At 39.7% G+C, this 22,230-nt stretch overlaps 3 protein-coding genes across 4 annotated transcripts in view; 1 reads left to right on the top strand and 2 right to left on the bottom strand.

Moving 5' to 3' along the window:
* The window catches only part of LOC105277576 (syndecan), a 70,588-nt gene extending 61,481 nt beyond the window's left edge, over positions 1-9,107 (top strand). The window contains exons 2-5 of the mRNA XM_011336014.3: positions 1,762-1,948; positions 2,427-2,518; positions 2,973-3,132; positions 3,306-9,107. Of these exons, the coding sequence (XP_011334316.1) occupies positions 1,762-1,948; positions 2,427-2,518; positions 2,973-3,132; positions 3,306-3,487 (621 nt within the window). The 3' untranslated portion in view covers positions 3,488-9,107. The remainder of the gene's footprint in view (positions 1-1,761; positions 1,949-2,426; positions 2,519-2,972; positions 3,133-3,305) is intronic.
* An 88-nt stretch (positions 9,108-9,195) lies between these two features.
* On the bottom strand, positions 9,196-17,545 carry LOC105277574 (probable peroxisomal acyl-coenzyme A oxidase 1). The gene is made up of 11 exons (XM_011336013.3): positions 17,428-17,545; positions 13,619-13,778; positions 13,219-13,387; positions 12,976-13,099; positions 12,786-12,905; positions 12,568-12,683; positions 12,325-12,494; positions 11,309-11,471; positions 10,779-11,122; positions 10,396-10,651; positions 9,196-10,309 (listed from the first exon to the last, which is right to left on the bottom strand). Exons 1-11 carry the CDS (start codon positions 17,543-17,545, stop codon positions 10,049-10,051), a joined length of 2,001 nt encoding a protein of 666 aa, XP_011334315.1. The 3' UTR covers positions 9,196-10,048.
* Positions 17,546-17,911: 366 nt separating this feature from the next.
* On the bottom strand, positions 17,912-21,570 carry LOC105277573 (serine/threonine-protein kinase grp). 2 transcript variants are annotated; one of them, XM_011336011.3, is made up of 8 exons: positions 21,240-21,570; positions 21,009-21,125; positions 20,475-20,698; positions 20,042-20,362; positions 19,527-19,730; positions 18,746-18,966; positions 18,523-18,657; positions 17,912-18,288 (listed from the first exon to the last, which is right to left on the bottom strand). In XM_011336011.3, exons 2-8 carry the CDS (start codon positions 21,068-21,070, stop codon positions 18,091-18,093), a joined length of 1,365 nt encoding a protein of 454 aa, XP_011334313.1. In that variant the 5' UTR covers positions 21,071-21,125; positions 21,240-21,570; the 3' UTR covers positions 17,912-18,090. The 2 variants fall into 2 exon arrangements, with proteins under 2 accessions (XP_011334313.1, XP_026827165.1); XM_026971364.1 differs by having other exon boundaries at positions 21,013-21,569.
* Between the last annotated feature and the right edge of the window lie 660 nt (positions 21,571-22,230).

Raw genomic sequence — 22,230 nt, 5'->3', positions numbered from 1 at the left:
CCGGTGACTGACGAGCGTATTACAACTTATTTGTAGAGTGGAAAGGGGTGTGCTGACACAAGAGAACCTGCACCCGAAAGAGAGCAACGGACGCAACAGTTCTGATTGACCCTTCCGAGGTGGCAATCGTCGTCACCTGTCAGCGTTTAGCGTCGCTTAATTCGGTTATTCGTTCTCTTTTCAGCGACGTGCGGCGGATTCGAATCTCGATGTATTGAACGCGACACGGGACGAACTCGCACAATACGTCGCCCGTGCGTAAAACGGGAAACGCAACGTCGGGGTGTGCGCGTTTTTCGTCGGTCATCGGAGATTCATTGTCTTTCGGCGCAAAAGCGAAAGGGAGGAAATCGCTGTTTCGGTGGACGGGCGCACCGGCGAGACACAGGAACGGATCCCCGACGCTATCGATCGTCACGGTGCGACGCCGGCCGACGCATTCGTTAATAGCCATTCGGTCGCGAATATTGACGTGACGAAAGTTGGCACGATAAAATGCTTTTTTTTATGGTCTCTCTATTATTTTTTCATACTGCAAAATATTCCGTTTTGCCAGGCCGTAATCGTTCGTCGAGCGTCATCGCGCCGCGTAGCGTAAAATTCGAATGGCACCGCATGCAAGACGTATTCGGGAGTCGTATTCCCTTATGCATCATGGCGAGGAGACATCGTCTTGTAAGGCAATACGTGCATGACAATCCTCGATCGTTCCGAGAAAATGAAATTTTCTTACGACCACGACGCCGCATAGCTGGAATATCGGTGACGCGCGTGCAATACCGCTTCCTGGTCGCATGACGACGTTCTGCGCTCTCTTCGGGGCGCGTTACTTCGCATTCCGCGAGCATCACGTAACCGGAAGCGCGGGCCAATCTGCCGTTTCCTCTTCAATCATCCGGCGACTGTGCCGTTCCTTGTCGCACGCGGGCAACTGCCGGCGGTTGTCTGTTTGCTCGACTTAGCGACGATGCGGTTTTGCCGGCCAAGAAATAATTCTGCCGTGAAATTAAAGCAGCCAAGCTTTAGTCGTCTACGTGTATCGGACGCGGAGGGACGCGCGATGAAAGAAACGAATCGTCGAGTTCGAGACGACGAGGTAGACGTAAGGAGGAGCGGTCTCTATTTTCGCTGCTGGGCGACGGAAAGAAGACGAAGTCGACTAAAAATAGAACGCTAACGCCACGCCACCCACGCGGACCCTTCACGCAAAGGAATCCCGCGATCGTCAAGTCCCCACTGGCCCTTTCCGACTTTCTTCTGGTCAGAACTTGGCCCTTTGCTTCCTCTCTCTTTCTTTTTCTCGCTTTCTCGCTCGGCACTCGCTTCTTTCGACTCGCTCTTGATTTGAATCTGAAATTCGCTCGACGATATATCCACACAACGACGAGCTTAGCTGTGTTGAATTGTAAATTCCACGCTTCACTTATGGGATCCACCGCGGGCGGAGAAGAGACCGCTGCTGTCTCTCGCGCAGCAGAGTTAAATTAAAATTTAATGAACCGTAGAATTCGAAGCCCTTTCATGTCGCAACGATCGCTGCGTCAAGGAGGACGCGATCTCGCACGCTCGTGCCTTTAATTATGTTAGTTTCGAGTCGCTCGGAGCCTCGCGTTCCCGTGTAGCGCCAAGTTTACCCCAAGGAACGTGTAGTTTACGTGTCAGTGACCTGTGGAATATACAAGATAATCTTGGCGCGAGTTTACCATCGATTAAGGCACACGTCGCATAATGACTAATCTTGGTTTTTGGTTTGATTTTCAGAAGGAGCAACCGGATAAGCAAAGGACGTCAGCCAGTTCGACTTATAACACCTTCCCGGATGACTTGTATCTAGACGATCAGGACGCCTTAGAAGGTTCTGGACGAGGTGGCGGTGATAATCGCGACGACCTCGAAGCTTCGGGCAGCGGTCTTGGTCCTGACGACGAGGACGGAGACGACGATCACGGTACAGACCCGATATCATTCGAAGGATGTCAGTCGATGAGTTCCAGCGAAAAAAAAGATCGACATCTTTATATTTTCCCATCAAAAGTTTGATTTATTGTCACATTTATACATTTCGTTGTATTCGTTCATATCTTAATGACTTTTCGGAAATCTTTTAAACGATGACTGATAAAAAAATTCCGATCAAATCAAGGTAGATTCCATGAAATATCCTGCATGCCATGAAAGCTAAGGAGTTTTTGAAAATTGAAAAATGGCCAATATTCACGCGCTATTTTTCGAAGCGACACAGAATGCTCATCCAAATTCCGAGTGGTGAATTCGGGTTACTGAAAACGTTTTTTTCTAGCTTTTGCAATTGAAACACGCCAGCTGAATGCAATGAAAAAAGTTTTGCATCTTATGTGTTGCAATTCCAAATTTGAATCTGTGTGTACGATACAAATTCTAATTTACTTTTTGTAACTTTATTACAGAGTACAATGGTAATAATGGATTAGAAATTCCGAGCAAACCAACCGAGGCGAGACCTCCGTACTTCATCGACGAGAACACCAAAACTAAACAGGTAAGCGCGTAATACTTTTCGCAAGTTGCAAACTTTATACTACTTCTGTCGTTTTATCTCTGCATGTTTAAAATAATTCTTCTTTCTCCGTTACATTGTGTACTTAAAACTAGAATTTTATTAAGTAAATTATTCTATATCGTTGCGCAGGTATAAAAATGATTAATTTCTTGCTAGTATAAATCGTAAACTTCTTTTTAAAGAGAAGAAAATGCATAAAATTTATACAAATTGCATTTCCTTTCATAAATCGCGTGTATTAATAATGTACATTCGCGATACTTTTACGATGTTTCCTGCGCAGACGATGTAATTTGCTCGATTAGAATGTTGACGCGATACTTTCTCGCCTGGAATGAATCACTACATTTTTGTCCGATGACACGCGCGCTCTTTTTTGTGAATGATCGCGAATTAAGCGGATTAAAGTAATCAAGTCGTATCTAATTTCCAGACGACTATTGACGTGGTAAACCGACCCGGCAACGAGGTCGACGTAATCGAACCCTCAGGCACGGAAGACGATCACGCCGATAACACTGACGAAGTCTTCATGAATCCGAAACACGAAGAGCGCGCTGGCTCATTCTTCGCGCAGCCAGGCGTACTAGCCGGTAAGTGATGAAATTTCTTATTAAACTCATTTCGAGTATTTTACCTCAAGATGTGGCTCCACATTTCATCTTCAATCTAATAGAGATATCGACTATATACTATGTTGAGTGAAAGATGCGACGAAGAAAAGCTTATATCCCATACAAATCTAATATCTTGATCGTCTTTTCAGCCGTAATTGGTGGCGCGGTAGTAGGCCTCCTCTGCGCGATACTGGTGGTCATGTTTATCGTGTACCGAATGCGCAAGAAGGATGAGGGCTCGTACGCCTTGGACGAGCCGAGAAGATCGCCCGCGGTGCAGCCCTTCCCTAAGCCTGGGGCGCCTCATCATAATCGGGAGTTCTACGCTTGAAACGAGCGCGCCAAGAAGACTTCGCTGATCGTTCTCAAATTCATCAGGCCGAGTAAAGAGCACACAGAAATAGTGACCAATCTTCGGCATTATCTGACTGGTCTGATTAAATGGTGAACCGATCGCTACGGCGATAAGCATGGCGCGCGCTCATAGACTCTCTCGATGCCGAGGTTCACCCGAGGAACGTCGCTCAGAACGTCGGCCGATTTCTCGATTTCCACGGAATCCTCTTCGTTGCCCCAATTGTCGATATTTCGCTTATTCTTAGCTAGTTTAACCGTTCGGATGTCCCTCCCCCATCTGTCCCCGCCGTTACGTTCACCTCCCGCGAAGTAAACAACTTTTCACGATTCTCCCGAGCTTCCCTATCAATCATTTAGTCTTGATGTGAGTACGAGCCGTGACGACGACGATGACCATGACGGCGATGACGAAGACGATGACGGTGACGGTGACGATGACTGCAACGGCGACGGCGATGTTCACGTGCACGCTTCTCGGCCGCACGAACTCCTCTTGACTCTTAGAAACTGTATTTTCTTACGCGCTCTATTTTATTGCGTGAAAAAAAGTGCACGCGAGTAAGAGAGCCTGAAGCAAGACGAATTCGCGGCTCTCGGCCGACGGACCACTTCACCGAACGCCGAATCGTTTCAGCTCGACGCTCCGACTCGCCCTTCGCAATACTCTGTACAGACCTCCCCTTCCCTTCCGTTATTCTGACTCTCAATCGCGTTTGCTACCCTCCGCGGATCCCTCCTCGAAGCGCAATCATCCCGGCTGGTGACTGAACCGATGGACAGCAAGAGACGAGACAACGGCTCTCGTAGGTATCCCGTTGAGACACCGTCGGCGAGGTTGCACCAATTCCAAGATGCATTTACAAGCGTATTTAGAGCGCATATATATTATATATTTACGTGTATGTATACGTATGTACATGTACACACAGGACTGAGAGCGTGAAAATTCGTGGGCGATAAGCGCCGCTGCTATGTCGTTAATCATTCTGTCTCGGTGGAAGGAGGGAGGGGAAGAAGGATCGTTGCGGCACCGTGATTTCTCTCCGACAGCGAGAGCGAGGCGAGGCGAGGAGTTAAGCTGCAACCACGTTCGCGTTGCTGTTACTTGTCCTCTTCTTTTAATTTACGATATCACTTCTTTGATACGAGCGTATAATACTGTGTCCGACGGAGATTTAAGCCCCCGGTATCCACGTTCGCACGTTTCGTTTTTTATAGGAGCGACATCGACGACACGGGACTCCTCGACCATATCGATCGATTGCAGAAAGAATTAAAAAATGGGCGCCTACATTAAGAATATGTGTTAAGCATGAACCGTATAGCGCGCGACCGTATCGACTCACATTAAATTCGGAGGGAGACAGAAAGCACTTAATCTTGATGCACTTTTACATAGTATGCATATATATATATATATATATATATATATATATATATATAATGCAGATATGTTGCGTAAGATTGCTCAGAGTGAGAAAGAATTTATTCAGTCGATCGGTCGCCGGTATTGTACATATCGTTACTGAAAATAGCGATTATTTCGGAAATGTACGTAAGATTTTATACGTACTTTCTCTGTGTAACTTTTTCAATGTCGTATCGTTGTATTCTAGAATATCAAAAGGTAGAAAAGTTTGATGTTCATATTCTAAGGTACTCAGCTGTTTTGAATTTTTTTATTAATTTAATTTAATTGTTTCTGGAATAATTTTTTTATATAAATCGATTTTCCGCATGTTACTTGCGAGTTAGTTATATTTCACGTTTTTTAAAAATAAGATTCAGTAGTAATCGGACACGTTTATATATTATATTTGGATGACTTTATTGTTCCGATAACTCGTTGATGTCATTTGTAAATCTTGTTTACCGTTTTGGAAGTTGTGTATAAGTACCAAGATTCTTTCAATAATTGTGTATGATGATAATGGTGTTTCACCGTAATCGCCATGCATCTAGTAAGTTTTATTAGAATTCTTATATTGTACGGATCGCCATGCAGTTATGCAAATAAAATCAATTCTCAGTTAGCGTGCCATATATATTTTTAAACGTGAATCAGCAGCCAGTGGCGTGCATCGCCAATATCGCGACCAACGTTTCCATCTTCCAGACCGCATTCCTGCCGAAGTAAAGTGCAGCTCTTAAAACGTAGAAGAGTCCTTTTATAGAGACTGAATAGCTTAAAATTTTTCTTAATGCTTTTCATAAGCATGGGACAGATAACTAGTGAGCAGCTACAGCGTATCGTGCTTTGCATGATAAGGAAACTTTGTACCCTCCTTCCACCCATAAAATATGAAACATTCATTTTTATTATCAGGGACAGCTCTCGTGCTGATAAGGCCCTCGATACGCTCATTTGGTACGTCTTGTCGAAAACTGCTCTAGCTGACAAGAAATTGCCATGAAAATGAAAGACGGATGCTGCGATTGAGGCGCATTTACGCATGACGAAAGATATGTGGTTCCTCCTGCCCCAAGAGTGGCATGATAGCGCGCACGCCTTAGTACGACTAACAAAAAAAAAGATGCCATAATGTCATATTGTAGGAAGCAAAAGGGAACACGTGAAGAGCAATACGAATACGTATTCGCTCGTGTCCGAATTTTTTCAAGCGGTGTTCGTTGCACAATCGATGGTTTTTTATCGCGCAAATTTGTCAACGCGTATCGTCCTCTATTCTCGCGTTGCTTTCTTCCGTTTCTCCTTTTCTGTTTTTTTGCTCATTGGTTTATCTTCCATTAATTTTTATGACCTTATTATCTCTTTCCCTGCGGAATCTCTGATCACGCGATAATTATGAGCGTCGTCTTTTCGCAGAATCCGATCCATCGCGTAAAAATCGAGCGCGTTGGAGCAATTAAAGTATATCATGCCGATACTGCCATATACTACGTAAGAAATAGCGATTTGGTACGAGACACCCACGAATCCGCCTTATAATCGCGTTGCTTGTCACTTCGTTGTGACAATCGTCGCTCTCATCCTCATCACTTCGAAATCATCCTGTAAATTTTAATCTTTTTGATTAATATTACATGAGCGAGTAGAATCTAATCTAGACACGGTGGTCAGTACATAATATCTCTAGCACTTATTTTATAATGTATAGTATAATATTCGCGAATGTTTCCATCTCGCTTTGGATGTTCTTCAGAGAATGCTGACTGCTGTCAATATTCTTGTTACCTATTTGTCTCGTTATCTATTGTCCAGTGCTTAGTGACAACATCAGACATCAATGCACACGTACATACATACATGTGATAGACACAGATTGTATTTTAATGTTAATGGGCGCTATTGGTTTCACGTACGCATATAAATCTATCACATTTTGTGGAAAACGCGAGGAAACGTGAAAACGCAGAATATTTCAAAGATTTATTAATAATTATGTATACGTGGAGTGAAAGTAAGTTTCGTAAAAAAAGTTTCCTCTGTATCAGACAATGAGAGAAGGCTCAAACAAAGAAAACTCAGTAGGAAATCTTTTACTGGAGAAAGAGAGAGAGATGATAGTAGTAGTAGTAGTAATAAATAGTTGTTGTAATAAATAAGTAGTAGTAAAAATGTTCTGTCAGTGCATGTAAATGTACGTAACGTGTACACAGTCACCAGAATGACATCCGGATAACATGTGATACTGAGAAGTAGCAGACTACTTCATTGACAGCAGCAGTCATTGACTATCCGCTCAAGAGGATCCAAAGCAAAATCGAAATGTTTGCAAGTATTATACTATATGTAAAATAATGATAGAAATTTACGCACCTACAATTGTGTTTATTAGCTTCTACTTGCCTATGTAATATTAATGAATAGAATAGAATTTGTAATTGGAAAGTTTAATCCTGTTTTTCCTCTCTTTCTCTCTATCTCTCTTCCCCCCCCTCCTTTTCTCCTCTCTTTCAACTGATTCATACTCTTTACAATCGGATGCGTTGACTATAATACGATTATATAAAAACTGTATAGATCTGCTAAACGCCTTATTTATTTTATTGAATAATGTAACTCTCTCAGCCACGACAATTGCAATGATTTATCCTTGTTGAATATGCATCATGGTGTCGTTTTGACACAGAGAAAAAATCGATTTCTCGATATACCATGACATAAGTTTTTATTTGTTCGTATCTTAATCGATCAAAATTTCTGATTACTTGTAAACATCATGTTAATGTAAAGAAGGTATCAAGATTTATTTCGGCTTTTACAGGGACTCAAGTTTGCGAAATTTTATGAATCTGTTTTTAATCCGTAAAATATTTTTTATAATATATTCAAATTTCCGATGTGTGGTACATAGGAATCAACTAATAAAAAATGTTAATAAAAAGAACTTTACAATAGTTAGATCTATTAATTATGATAAACAAATATCTGTTCTTTTTTCGTGTCCTTATAATTTATTATAGATTAATATTCTTTGATATATCCTCGTTTCAATAAGTATCTTATTTTAAAGTTTTTAAAATATATTATTCATCTGTGTTTTAGTACGAATCTCAATCAGATCTCTAATATATTTTACATGATTCTTTGATCATTGTGAAACTTTCTAAATACGCAATATCTCATAAAACATTTATAAGAAACAGTTTCTTTTCTCTTCATCGTCATATCTCCCTTGGTGAACATTATCTCGTTTGTTCATTCCTACAAAAGAAATGGAAGCACTTAGAAATTGGGATTCGTAATCTTTATTGTAATAATAATCGTACATGATATAGGGTGAAATTATTTGTTAGGTAGTAATTAATTGACCATATGGTGATTGATCACCGTGGCTTGTGTTAGCTTGTGCCTCACTATGTGGCCAATTAATGTCCGAGAGACATTAAGCAAAGGGGAAGAAAAAAGATAATTGTAATGAGATCATATTTTATAAGAAGACGTATTCCATAAGATCACTATATAGCAATGAGAAGTCTGTCTAATATTAGACAAAGCCCACAGGCCCGAAGCCAGGTGGATGAATGAAAATAATTTTAAAAGTGAATATAATTAATATTTAATAATAATGATAATATTAACAATGTTATTTTTTAAGTGTAAGTATTGTCACATCCCAGAAAGACCGTCGCTACCCCTTCCCTCCATTCCCGTCCTTTTCCTATCGTTCCCTGACCGATCTATATTACATATATGTGTATATATCTCCGTGTATGCACGAACCCACAAAATACGTATATATACATGTATATGTATACTTATATATATATAAATATATAGATATATATATACACTCGTTCGCAATTGCGGTAAAACGTCCGTTTCGGTTCTTCATTATTGCGTGCCGTAATCGTACGTTTTGTGTTTTTCTTCTCGATTTGAATTTAATAAAATAGATTCCCTACTATACTTGTATAATTGTGCGGCAGCAAATTAGCACATAAACAAAATCACTTTTACGGTGCGCGAAGAACAGAAAACTGAACAGCCGTGTTATCGCTGTTGCGGTCGTTGAATGATTATGTTATTATTAATTAACGGAAATTAATAATAATTGCACTACATTAGTATAACAACAAACAATAATGTATGTCGTCGCTCCTATTCTGTAAATAAACACTGTACCGTCTAAGGAAATGCATTGAGAACTTCTTTGAGATACGGGTGTCCATGTTGATTGTAGAGTTTCGGGATCCATAGAATCATACACCAACATAACGAAGGAAGATTATTTAACTTTATTTGTATATTAAAATACAGGATACGATAATGACTCCTTTGAGGTATGTTGAATCACTATAATTTGAGCACCATCAAAGGTAAATACATGCTCGAACACTTAATTATATAAAAATTGTAATCTTACTATTGCAGCGCATACGGTAATTTTATCGTATGTAAGACAATACTGCGCACAAACACCTCTTCCATCTGCAATGCGCGATTTTATCGTTTCATAAAATATCACTATCAAAAATATCAAGTTCTTTATAATATTAGCTTACGAACATATTTTATATATGCAACATTAAAACGAATTATGCTAATACGAATGTCGGTCAGTGTATAATAGATAAATATGATTCTGTCAGTTTTAAAACTTTTATCAAATTATACATACGTACATATTCATCATATATATATTTATATGTATATATATATATATATATATAAAACTTTTTATATATACGCAACGGTTGTTTTTCAAGAGATGAAAGCCCTCGTGACGTATTATTAATATATATAGTAACATATTGTGCCATAGTTATTTGTTATGCCGTTAGAACGATGATACCGGTTTCTGTTTGTGCAATTCTTGACATTACCCAATCACTGTAGATATGTATTGTAGTGACTGCGGTCCTAATCCGGGTATCACCGATTGTGTAACATGTCCCGCAATGGAAATTATACGCATTCGCTTCGCTCGCGTTTATGGATAATCATAGATACTCTTTCACATCAAACTTATCGAATTTTTAAAAATAGCCTTATCTATTTAAACAGAATGTTTGGCTGACTATTCCGTGATTATAAACTCATATAAACGTACATGAACGCAATATTAGACTATAAGTTACTTTTAAGGAAAGGCTTGAGATATTTGTGGAAGGATTGGTTCACGCTCTCCTGATTCAGCGGGCTTTTCATCGCTTCGTCGAAAAGGCGCTGATACACATTGCCGTCGTAGGCGCCTAGCGCGGACGCGAGGATCTCATCGCGTATATCGAACCCATCGACGACACCGATGGCATTTGGACGGATCGCGGCGAGCATCTCCTCGAAGCGCGCCTGGAGCGCTGGAATGTCTTCGTTACTTAGGCAGGAAAACTGTAATCGCAAGATGCGTCGTATTATACAACACGTGCATTGGAATTATTATGATTTCCATTTCCATAAAGACGTGATATACCGACCCGCAGGAAGTCGCCGACCCGTTGCAGGACCCAATATATAGAGTACAGTTCGCACAGCTGCTGCAAAACCTCGCGAAGCTGCTTCGACACGGATGTCAGGCCCCTGATAGCCTCGACGAATCTCGTCACTAGAAAAACTCGGCAATGCGACTCTGCGCAGTGCGCTAATTCGATACTGGTCTGGTTCCACGCATCCTCCGGCGATGCACCATTACGTATTCTGCGATCCATGTTTTCCGCTGCCAGGCGTATCTTGCTGCAAGAAGAAAATTATAAACTTGATCGCAATTTGTATTTCTAGCGTTCTTATGCTGCTCGTATTGCGTCAAAAAATGGAATATTCATATTAATCTATACATATTAATCTATACATTATATAATACCTTGCCGCAACCGCTTCATGAGCCTGCACGATACATGTTAAAGTATTCTTCCAAGGATGCTGCTTCACGCCGCGCGCATGGACACCTAAGTATGCTACGGTTGGCGGCAACGGTTGGCCGCTAATCGCTTGCCGCCACGCTTTTATCAGATATCTAGCCGTCTGCAGCAGTAGAACCGTGTTCTCGCCTTCGTAAGTGCAAGTGGCGGTCACTAAACCGTAAGTCCCGGGTAAGTTACTGGCGTCCATGTAGCCGTGCCCGCCGCACGACAATCGCAATTGTTCAATCCCGGTAGCTCCGTCCGACGAGGCGACCGCCTTTAAGCAGCACGCCAGCGCGTGCAACTGTAAAACAATTTTACTCTTGTATAATAACCAGAGCTGTCTTGTAATTAAAATTTTCTAAGTTTCACCATATGTGGAATCTCGTGATGAGTATGTATGCATGTATGTAGCGATTTCCACGTTACATGTTTCCAGCTTACTTCCCGCATAACTTGTGCTGCTATAAAGCATATAATTTCAACGTACCTCGGGAAGTCTTTCCAGTTCTCCTTGATCTAATTCAGCCGTCACATTGTTGTACATCTCCCAAATCCAGTCAGCGGCCATCCGGAATGCGAAACACGCAGCAAGATTCGGGAACAATTTATATTGTTGAGTAACGTAATCGATGATCTGCGACTCCGCCTCGCTGAAACAGATTTGAAGACGTTCTGAGATCGCACGATATGATTTTTTCTATGAGTGATTACACAGATCAATCACATTTGTCGAAAGATGAGATACATTTATTTCGACTCGAGAAAGAATTAAAAAATATTGAAGGATATCTATATAAAAAGCTGTTGAATATTGCAGTGATGCAAATAAATTAATTTGTCGTGCAAACAAACATACGTAAATGTAAATTAATCGTCAACATTGAATTTTCAATACTAATGCATAATTACTTACTGATTCTTATTGAATACTGTTCTTATAGATAGAAATAAATTAATTTGTCGTGCAAACAAACATACGTAAACGTAAATTAATCGTCAACATTGAATTTTCAATACTAATGCATAACTAATTACTGATTCTTATTGAATACTGTTTTTATAGATGCAACCTTTGAATATGAATGATACAGTAGCAGGCAAAAATAATTTGAATAACTCATTCTGAAAAGAAACTTGACATTGGTTATCACCTCATTCAATACGCTGTTGCGTTTTCTGTTGCATCGAGCAATATACATAAAGATCAGCATAGAGGATAATAAAACATAAAACTATTAAATCAATTATAAATGTTGAATTCGCAAATTAATTCTTGTGCTTTTGAGAAATTCAAGATTTATTTATAAAAATAGGAGAACAATGATCAATTATCATCAATTATGATGTTTTGTCACATGACATAAATATTAATATCAATACTAGAAAATCGTAAGAGAGATTGGAAATATTTAAATGGGAGATTGCCCCAAACTATAAAAGCACCGAATTTATTTGCCTAATATCTTATCAGTTGTTTAAATTCTCACTACATTGTCTACATACTCTGCTTTAATCTGACTTTGCCGTCTCACCGCGCTGTATCTGATAGCTATTGTCACCGCTTTCGACAAGTAGTTAGAAATATCACGTACTAACACCACTCGGACAAACATCATTGTACCGTAAGTGAGTTTATCGCTGGGCGCTTTCACGTAAGTTCCGTCTTCCAATACCTGAGAATTCAAGAATAAGTTTACTTATATAACTCTGTACAAGTAAACGATTGCATCTCACTTTCTCCGTTACCTGAGAGTTTTTCATCAGCATGTTCTCGCGTGGTATTCTGACGTTGTCGAAGCCGAGAAAGCCGTTATTAGTCGCGTTCATTCCTAGTTTCGTGCCAATCTCACCGATTTTTATACCTGCAAAAAGTGACAGCGCATTTCTTCGTGTAATCTTTCCGTTATTCGATAGATAATCGGCGAAATACATATAATTATTAATAATTTCAAGGAAATACGTACCTGGTAAAGGCTCGTGAGTATCCTCATCCCTGAGTTGCACGATGAAGGGATGGATGCCTCTGCACTCTCCTTTCGTGTACAACTGCGCGACGACAATCGCGTAATTCGCTGTTTGACCCACTGAAAGTATTTTTTTCTCTATGAATTAAGACCCGAATATTTGTTGATCAGCCCGAGAAGAAGTACTTACAGCCACCGGGCCACCACTTGTATGACGTTAACGTCGGGCTGTTTAATATGAACTCTTTAGTCTTGGGGTCGTAGGTCGCTGTAGTCTCCAGACCTCTGATGAATGTGCCATGACCAAGTTCCGTCTGTGTAGTGTACACGAAAGAAAAGGCGAATTTATTTTTGGGGTTTAAGATTTAATTATTTAATTTCTGAAAAATATCGAGTCCCTCAATACAATCTTGTGCGTAAGAAGAAGACATACCTGGGCGTAAGTACCAATAAGATTGCAACTCCAAGCTCTGGATATCCAATTGCCCTGTTGCTCGACGGTGCCCTGCCCCATAATTGCCGGTATAAACATCACGTAGTGCAACGTCAGCGGATTACCGTCGTTTAGTATCGCTGAACCTAACATGCCCCCTAAAATTTGTCTGCAGATCACCGCAGACGCCTTTTGTCAAATAATGTTCCCTTGGATGAATTTATATCTAGCATTACTCAACAAATAATTTTTTCCTTATTTTAAAGACACACTAACATGATAATAATATGATAATATAGTTTTAAAAAAATAGGATGTAATTTCCTTCTCCTAGATGAGACATTGAGAACGTTATGTCGTTTATTAATTGTGTGAGCTTGCAATAAGATAAATGTCTTACGAAAACACATCCATGCCGCCTTTTCCCGACTCGTGTAACTGCTGCACCTTCTCTATCACTCGGCAGCCTTTCCTTATTGCTTCCTCGTAGATTTCTTTGTGACTTTTATATTTCGCAGGAATTTTATCTTGCAGCAGCGGATCGCTTAGGAAAAAATTTTCTGCAAATAATTAGCCTGAATTACGACTTGGAAACATTTAATGGAATTTAATGAAATTTTACATTAATAAAATACACTTGTTGAATGTGACAGATATAAATTTGATGTTTTTAATTATGCAATTTTGTACAAATGTAATTAAATATATGTAATGTTAATTAAATTATATTTGCTTAAACATGCGCAGAGAGAAAGAGAAAGAGCGCGCACAGAAGAATTATTATGATTATTTGTAGATCAAAACTAATGATTATTATTATTATTAAAGAAATATTGACTACATTTGGACATTGTACAATAATTCATCATTAAAAATAATGTTGCGTTGTTACAAATCCAAAAGTATTTGTTGCATTTCAGTGGGAGATGATGAGAATTTTCAATCAGCTTTAGCCTTATTTTTAATCCGCAATAATTTCTTTGTGCAAGTCACTCACGCATTTTCTCAGTGGCAAATTGCCAGTCATTATTATTAATCACCAATCAGCAATAACAATATCAATCAGCGATTGCCGATTTGCGATAAAGTCGAAACATGTCGCGTGAAAATATGATATATTGTTTAATCGTGCGTTGGACATTGAATCAGCTTTGCATTTATATATGAACGTTAAAAATAACATTGTGACTATGAAAATACGCGTAATCCAATAGTTCCGTATTAAATTAAATAAGTCAAAGAAAAAGTAAATATTAATACGAATGTATAACATTTAGTAAAAATTATCTATTCTGACAGAATATGATGGTATCACGATCATAATGAAACCAAATAATCTCACAATCAGTGGAAGAAAAAAATATGAGAATGAGAAATCTCTTCCTGTTAAGACTTATTTATTCATATGTTTAAAAAAAAACATTTTATATGCTCTGCGATTGGGGAAACATTCTAATGAAGGAATTAAGCATGATGATAAAGCTATATCAGATGTAAATCAGATAAATTTCTAGTTTTATCGGCTGATCGCTATATCGTATAAAAACCTGTATATTTTTTTCAGTAATTTAAAGAAGCTGAAGCGGCTTCGGCAAAGTCAACACATGTCGTGTGAAAATACGACTTTAGGCGTTTAATCTCGCGTTGGAGACTGAATTAACTTTATAATTTACGGATGCCTGACAGAAATACCGTGATTATGAAAATATTCAAAGATAATTACTGGTTTATATTAAATTAAGTAGCGATAATAATTCACGTGTGTTATTTCCATTATATGCACAACAGCTGAAAGAGAAATGGTAAGTATATCAAGATAAATGTAGATTTAGCAAATATTATCTATGAAGACAAAACATGACGTATTATCATGATCAAACCCGAATAATCTCAGTGAGGGGAAAAAACGCCGTATTTATCTCTTCTTTTGAAGACTTATTTAGTCATATGCTTACGTAAAAGATTTTACATACAACTGACAACGTTGTAGTAAAAAGATTACGTGTAATAATATGCACATATGTATGACACGTGTAAGTTAACGAATATGTGTGAATTATCAACTGGTCTTATCATAATTTAACATAATTTAATGTAATCAAATTTAATTCAATCATAATTTAATCATAATTTAATCATAACATAACTTATCATAATTTAACATAATTTAATGATGTTATCAAATTTAATTCAATGTAACAAGTAGTAAAACCGGTGAAGCTAATTAATTAAATTTAACTGATTAAAAGCAGGAGCACAGACTTTTGCATAAGCGCATAAAAAGATGCATAAGGAATTTGATTGGTCTATAAGCATGTGCATAAGGAAATGGACCAATCAAATTCCTTATGCATCTGTTTATATGCACTTATGCAAAAGTCTGTGCTCCTGCCTTAAATTTGCGAAAAAGAATTGCGAATCACGTAGATATAAACGAAATCTCCGCTATATGTTTTTCTAATTTTCTCTATAAATCCAGCAAGTTAGTCAAAAAGTGAAGTCACGGACAATGATTCGAATCGTTTTGAAGATTAAAGTTGTATTTTGCTAAATGAAGCTTTTGTAAGATAAGATAGTGAATTAATTTACACATCAAATATATACATTTAATTAAATATATAATTAAAGTTAATAGGATTTAATAGCAACATTATACAGTTCATTATGCATTATGCTACATCAAGAAATTGCTGCGTGTTCATACAACAAAGCAATCATTGACATTAGCTCTTTATTGCATGTACTCGTGGACAGTGATATGCATTTGTCTCGATAAAACCAAACGCGTCAGAGATGCAACAAGAAACTAGTCAAAGTTCACTTAACAAAATAGTTGTAAAAAAATTAATATTACTGCAATGTTATTACAACACAATGATTACAACAACGATCAATATCGATCTCAACATCCAACTCGATTATGATAATCGATGATCGTTAATTTTTAATATATTCTTGAGAATATTTTAAATAGAAAAACGTATATTGTGGGAAGGGATTGTAATTTTCTTAATGTATTGTAGTTATCCATTTATCAAATTTATCTATTAGCTGTACAAATTAATTTTTGGAAGAAATTGAGCTTTTATTAGAAAAAGATAATAAACATATCAATCTTTGATATGTACGCAATCATTTCCTAATACGAGAATCGTTTGATAGTTCTTACAAAATATATGAGACGGCGGCACTAATATCAAACTGACTGATAGTGACGTGTGTGTGTATATTTTTAAGGATTTATCAAGCAACTCTCATTCTTTTCTCCATCTATTGGATAACTGACGAATTCTCTCTCGGATAGAAGAAAATAAGCAAAGATTCAATTTTTCTTCCAAAAACCACCGAATTAATTTGTACAGCTAATGTATTTACTTGACTGTATTCGCTATATGTATCGTAGATATTTAAATTGATACTTGTAACCGATTGTTTGCAAGTAGTCGGTTATAATCGAAGGTTGTGTCCGAAGTGCGAGCTTCGCAGTTTTTGCCGCTGTCTGTATAGTAGCTGTTTCTATTAATCTCGCGTGAGAGAGTGAGACGGAAGAGGACACAGGCAAAAAACCTTCAAGTGGCCATCCATTATGACGCACTTGATCGTTCATCTTTGAACGCGAACCCTCCGCAATTTGCCTCGCGGATTCTTCTCGCCGCTTTAAACGATCGCATTCCGCCGGTGCGAATTGATTGCCATCGCAAACATCCAGCACCATTATCCGTTATCCTCCTCGACTCGCCATCGACCAAACTAACGGCGAAACGTCAGTTTTGCGGTACACGAGAGGTGAACCACAAATCGATTCCGTCTGCGATCCGAGAAGTCGCGAGAACGTCTCAACGTTTTCTCCCCTCGCGCACCAGCTTCGGTGACGCTGAAGCTAATGAAACTACTGAGGGAACCGTAGAATGATCGATGATGAGCATCAAGAAAACGTCATGAAAAATTCTTCCACCTCTAACACTTCCTGCGCCCGAGGAGGCGCGTCTGATGACCACTGATGACTCTTCGGCTCGTCTTTCTCCTCTAATTACTCGGGCGATCTCGGGATCGCTCGTGCACGAGCGTGAGATCGCACGCGGAAATCATTTTGCCGGAAATCAGGGAATTCATGCGTGTCTATATATGTATGTGTCTGTACGACGTGTGCGCGTGCGTATGCTCTGTATGTGTGTGTGTGTGCGTGTGCGTGTGGAAAGGACGACGTACCTAGCTCGTGCCGCTGCTCCGTCTTCACCGGATTGCCGTCCCAGAAGTGCGTGAGCTCCTTGGGATCGAAGCCGCACTTCTCGCGCTCCCGTCGCAGGTCCGCGTTTATCGTCACCATCGTCGCTCTCGGTACAAACGAGAATTTGGAGCACTGCGCTTTACTTGGTCGCTACGGAGTAAGCGTCATGCGTTCCGCAGCGTCCGTCTGCCCACCAATGCCAGCTAGGCGCGTGAACCACCGGCTAATACTTCTTTCACAGACTCACACAACTATTCGCCCCAAACGTCACCGGTTACTTTATCGCGCGCCACGCCGCCACTGGATACCGTTGGACAGTACACTCGCACTTCATTCATTCTCTCCGTCTCTCTCGTTGGATGAATAGCGCGTTTGCTCGACGCTAGCGACACCTCGTGCGCGATATTCACGGATGTTACGCGAAACCGTTGATGATTCGTAGATGAGCGAGGTTTGATTAATTTATTTTTTTGGATACTTTCGAGACATGCGATACGAAAGATAGAAAAAATTTGTACGAAAATATTGTTTTATTATAAAAAAATTGACGTTTGTATGCGCAATAAAAATATAAACTTTATATTAAAATTACAATTATCTCCATTCCTATGATCATCAAGTAACAATTATTCAGCTTCAGCTTGTCAATTCTTGGAGTATATCGTAGAACTCCTCAAAATAACATCTTCCATTGCGTATCTGATTTTGATAAATGCTCTCTTGAACTCTAAACCGCAGCCTTTAGACAAGCGGAAGTCTGCCAGTACATTTCCATCCATCTCGATAAAGTTTACTTTGAAGACGAGCAACATCTTTCGCCGGTCTATTGTCTGTACTGTAAGCTGAAAATAAATATCTTTACAATATCCTCGATCGAATTCATTGCGCCGTAGTTGTTCCTACGCCATGAAAAAATGTAAGAAATATTCGTTTCTCACAATCAGAATTCCCGAGGAAAGAGTAACGGTAAAAGATACGGTAGAATTTAATCTAGACGGACGTCCGGCATTCTCATCTTCCTAGCCGGCTCACGAGAAAAATCATATACATACATATGTATACATTTGATTACTTACCACGCCAAACTCATTAGCACGGTAAGCATAATTCTCTTTCTCACAGTATCTTATTAGCCTCTTTATAATGTCTTCACACCCTATCTTGACAAAGAATCTAGTCATTCGGCGGACTAATCTCTGGAAAGAACTTTGCTGCAAATGGAATACGAAATTATAGAATATTTTATCGAGACAGCGACGTATTAATTCGGGGCGAATTCAAAGCGGATGAGGCACGTACCTGACTGGGTTGCGTTAAGGTTTGTAACTGTGTACACAGCAAGAGATCTTCCACGTGAGCCGGCTGGGAAAATGAGAATGCCGGACGTCCGTCCAGATTGAATTCAATCGCGTCGTTACTTTCTCCTCCCGGGAATTCTGGTTGTGACAAGCAAACGTTTCTTAAATTCTCATCCTCTGCATATGCCGGATTCACGGTATTTCGTCCGTCCAACTGATCGCCTGGAAATCAGAGCAGATCGTTTATACGAACGTTTTTTACATAGAAAACGTTTCATCTTTTTCGCACAAAAGGCTACTGCTAATGTAATTATTATTCCACTATTTTATTGTATTTGTTTGATGAAACTTGGTTACTTGCATGTATCGCTTGGAAATAAATGCCAATGCTCTCTGCTTTGGTAATCTAGCTTTATGACGCTTGAACTGAACTCATAGAGCTGTATTACCAAAGAAAAGGCAAGAGCTTCGGCGATGAGGAAAGCGGTTGCGTCTTATGGTACACCTCCTGATCCTAATTAGCACAAGGCACTTACGCAGAAAACGAGCAATAAGGATTCGTCGTATGCAGTATCCACTAAATTAGGTACCGAGTTGCTTTGAGCAATTTTATTATACTCAGAGTCACTCAGTACCTGACTAAGTAAACACTATTCCAGCACCGCCGTAAACATTGATACCTCTCTCTCTCTCATAGATATTGAACAAAAATGACCTATGCTAGATATAAAAAATGTACTTCTTCTAAAACAATGGCCGATTTAAAACGCTATTTTTTATACCTTTAGTAAAGCTCGTGACAAACCACCTGTGTTGCTTGATATCCGATATTTTATATCTCGCCGACGATGTATTCGTAAGAATCTTCCTGATCAACGATAACGACGTGTTATCCAGCTTTCTCCACGGTGTAAGCGACATGTATTTGCCGCCATTCCATTCCTTGTACTCGGGACATTCTGCCAAGGGTTGATCCCATGGCAGTTCTATATTTCAGACATGGACCAGTTAAAAACTGAGGAATGCAAGTTAAGCGTTAGATATTTCAAGAAGTTTGGTCTCAGAAGGCACATTCGCTCGTACGTTACGAATATACGTGTACGCACTGTTGATCACTACCCGCAAACTCTCCAATTTGAAGTAACGTTCAACGAAAAATAAATCAAGTTATACGAATGTCATAAATTTATATATATAATCTATCTAGACAAAATATTAATGTATAAAAGTATGAGAAGGAACAGTAAGTATGGCCTTCCGCTGCTATGTACTTCGTATAATTCTGTAAAGATTTTACCTCCAGCTAGCAGAGCCACAAGTATGATCCCGCAAGACCACACGTCCGCAGGTTCCGCATGATACGCTCTCACTAGTACTTCTGGTGCAACGTATGGCAGTGTTCCGCATTTCTTTTCTAACAAACGTTCTTTGCCCTGCATCCGGTATATCGTCGCCAATCCGAAATCACTTATCTTTAAATTGTCATTATCGTCGAGAAGCAAGTTCTCGGGCTTGAGGTCTCTGTGCGCAACGCCACGACTGTGCAGGTACTCTACTCCGGAAATCAGTTGTCTGAAATACTTTTGGGCGTTCAATGATGGCATACCGATGTCTGGTTCTACAAAGACAATGCTCAACATTTACACGTCCGCAAACTGTTTCATGAAACATCGAGTAAAGGTATTATATGGTAGATATAATTCTTTTATCAACGTCTGATTAGCTCTTACCAATCCTATCAAACATCTCTCCACCCGAAGCATACTCCAAAAATATATACTCTATGTTAGACTCGCTACGCTTTCCGAAATATTGTATGATATTGGGATTCGACAGCATACGATGAATAGCGGTCTCCTTGCGAACCGTTTGCCTTGAATCCGGGTGTTTCTCTGTGTCGACCATTTTCATGGCAACTGCTTCTCTGGTAGATTTGTTTATGACTAGCTTGACTCTGTGAACAATTATACCCAATTTTAATGCTTACCGCAAACATTTTTGTTACACAATTTTTAGGATTAATACACTCTTTCAGTTAGATAAATGAATGAAACAATGAAATATCATTAAAGTATTCAAAATTTCATCCTGATCGGCCGATCACAAAGGACGATCGTGGAGAACTGCGGACAAATATCGAGAACAAAGGATCTCGAAATCAAGGACCTTGTTCCCGCAAAATATTATATTAAAATATTTATATTTATTTATATTTTGTATATCTAGAGTAAGACAAAAAGGCAAATAGATCACAATAAACATACTCGCCATAGGCTCCCTCGCCAAGGGTATGTCCCAGAAACCAGCCGTCCACGAATTCCGTCATCTCGGCATACCTTTATCCCGACGTGACGGAATTTTTCGGCGATCTATCACGTTTTCTGAAAAGAATCGTGTATTCGCAATTACAACGATCCGCTCCCGACGGCGAGCATCGATTTCGCGAGGCGAGTATCGAGGAACGCACCGGACCCACGTTGCGGCGGGATACTTACGCGACTCGGCCACGTAACGGCCGACAGGATTTTCAAGCACGTGGTTACAGCGGGTTACATGGAGGACTCATCGCGCGGCCTCGAGGCAAGCCGGTACGCGCGAAAACTGCCGGCTACCGCTCCGCGCACCCCCCGCGGACTTGCGATCTCGCGTAATACGGCAAGAAGCTGGTGCGCGGCTGCATCAACGACACGATCGCGCTAACGAGACGACCGAAAAATCCTCGCCGTTCGACACATTTCTTCCGGGACCCACGAAAATTCATGCGAACCATGGACCATGCGAAGGTGCACGATAGGTCACCGTGCGTTCCGTTCAACACGACATCTATAACCTGAGTCCGCCGAAAGAGACGCACGAACAGGCATGAAGATAGCTGAGATTGAGGGAGATGAAACGGAGGAGACTCTAGCCTTCTCTTTCCGTCTAGGGACATTTTGCCGTAAGATGGAGCGAGACAGAGCATCTATCACGTAACTTTTCCCCTAGGATGAAAAATGAAAAATGAAAATTTCGCGTGAACTTTTACGTTATGATTTGCTACTGAGATGAAGAAATTTTCAGTTTTTATTTTCCATCCTAGGGGAAAAGTTTCGTGATAGGTGCCCTGATCTGGATCTCCGCGATTCACCGTGGCGCCATTCGTAATCGTAGCAGGGTGTACGACTGCTCATCTAAATATTATTCGTGCACGGCATAGATCTTATAATACCTGGATAGGCCTTGTTGATGAAAATCGGGGACCGAGATGCCAGAGCGAGAGAGCAATATATTTTCTGTCCTTCGATTGGAAAAGGAAAGACTGCGCAAGCGCGGAGGCGCAGGGACGTAATATCTGATGAAGCATTAGAAATATAATCAAATGATATATTAAAGAATATAAACAAGTATAATAAAAAATCAAGCGGCAAGGGCTTTTACGGCTATTAAACAAACAGATAATTATAAAACTTCAGAATTAAGGAAATTGAAAGTGAAATACCTGGAGAT

The sequence above is a fragment of the Ooceraea biroi genome, chromosome 7, assembly GCF_003672135.1.
Source record: "Ooceraea biroi isolate clonal line C1 chromosome 7, Obir_v5.4, whole genome shotgun sequence".
NCBI lineage: Eukaryota > Metazoa > Arthropoda > Insecta > Hymenoptera > Formicidae > Ooceraea > Ooceraea biroi.
The sequence above is the reverse complement of the archived record's forward strand: the minus strand, read 5'-3'. Positions and strand labels throughout refer to the sequence as shown.

What these genes read in the sequence shown, in the direction of transcription:
- LOC105277574 (XM_011336013.3), bottom strand. Translation starts at nt 17,545, where the DNA reads ATGGTGACGATAAACGCGGACCTGCGACGGGAGCGCGAGAAGTGCGGC. An exon ending in TTATTGGTACTTACGCCCAG is followed by an intron (nt 13,100 to 13,218) that starts GTATGTCTTCTT and finishes TACACTACACAG; the next exon opens with ACGGAACTTGGTCATGGCAC. An exon ending in CAAGTGGTGGCCCGGTGGCT is followed by an intron (nt 12,906 to 12,975) that starts GTAAGTACTTCT and finishes AAATACTTTCAG; the next exon opens with TGGGTCAAACAGCGAATTAC.
- LOC105277573 (XM_011336011.3), bottom strand. Translation starts at nt 21,070, where the DNA reads ATGACGGAATTCGTGGACGGCTGGTTTCTGGGACATACCCTTGGCGAG. An exon ending in GGCGAGGGAGCCTATGGCGA is followed by an intron (nt 20,699 to 21,008) that starts GTATGTTTATTG and finishes AATTGTTCACAG; the next exon opens with AGTCAAGCTAGTCATAAACA. An exon ending in TGTGGCTCTGCTAGCTGGAG is followed by an intron (nt 19,731 to 20,041) that starts GTAAAATCTTTA and finishes TCTGAAATATAG; the next exon opens with AACTGCCATGGGATCAACCC.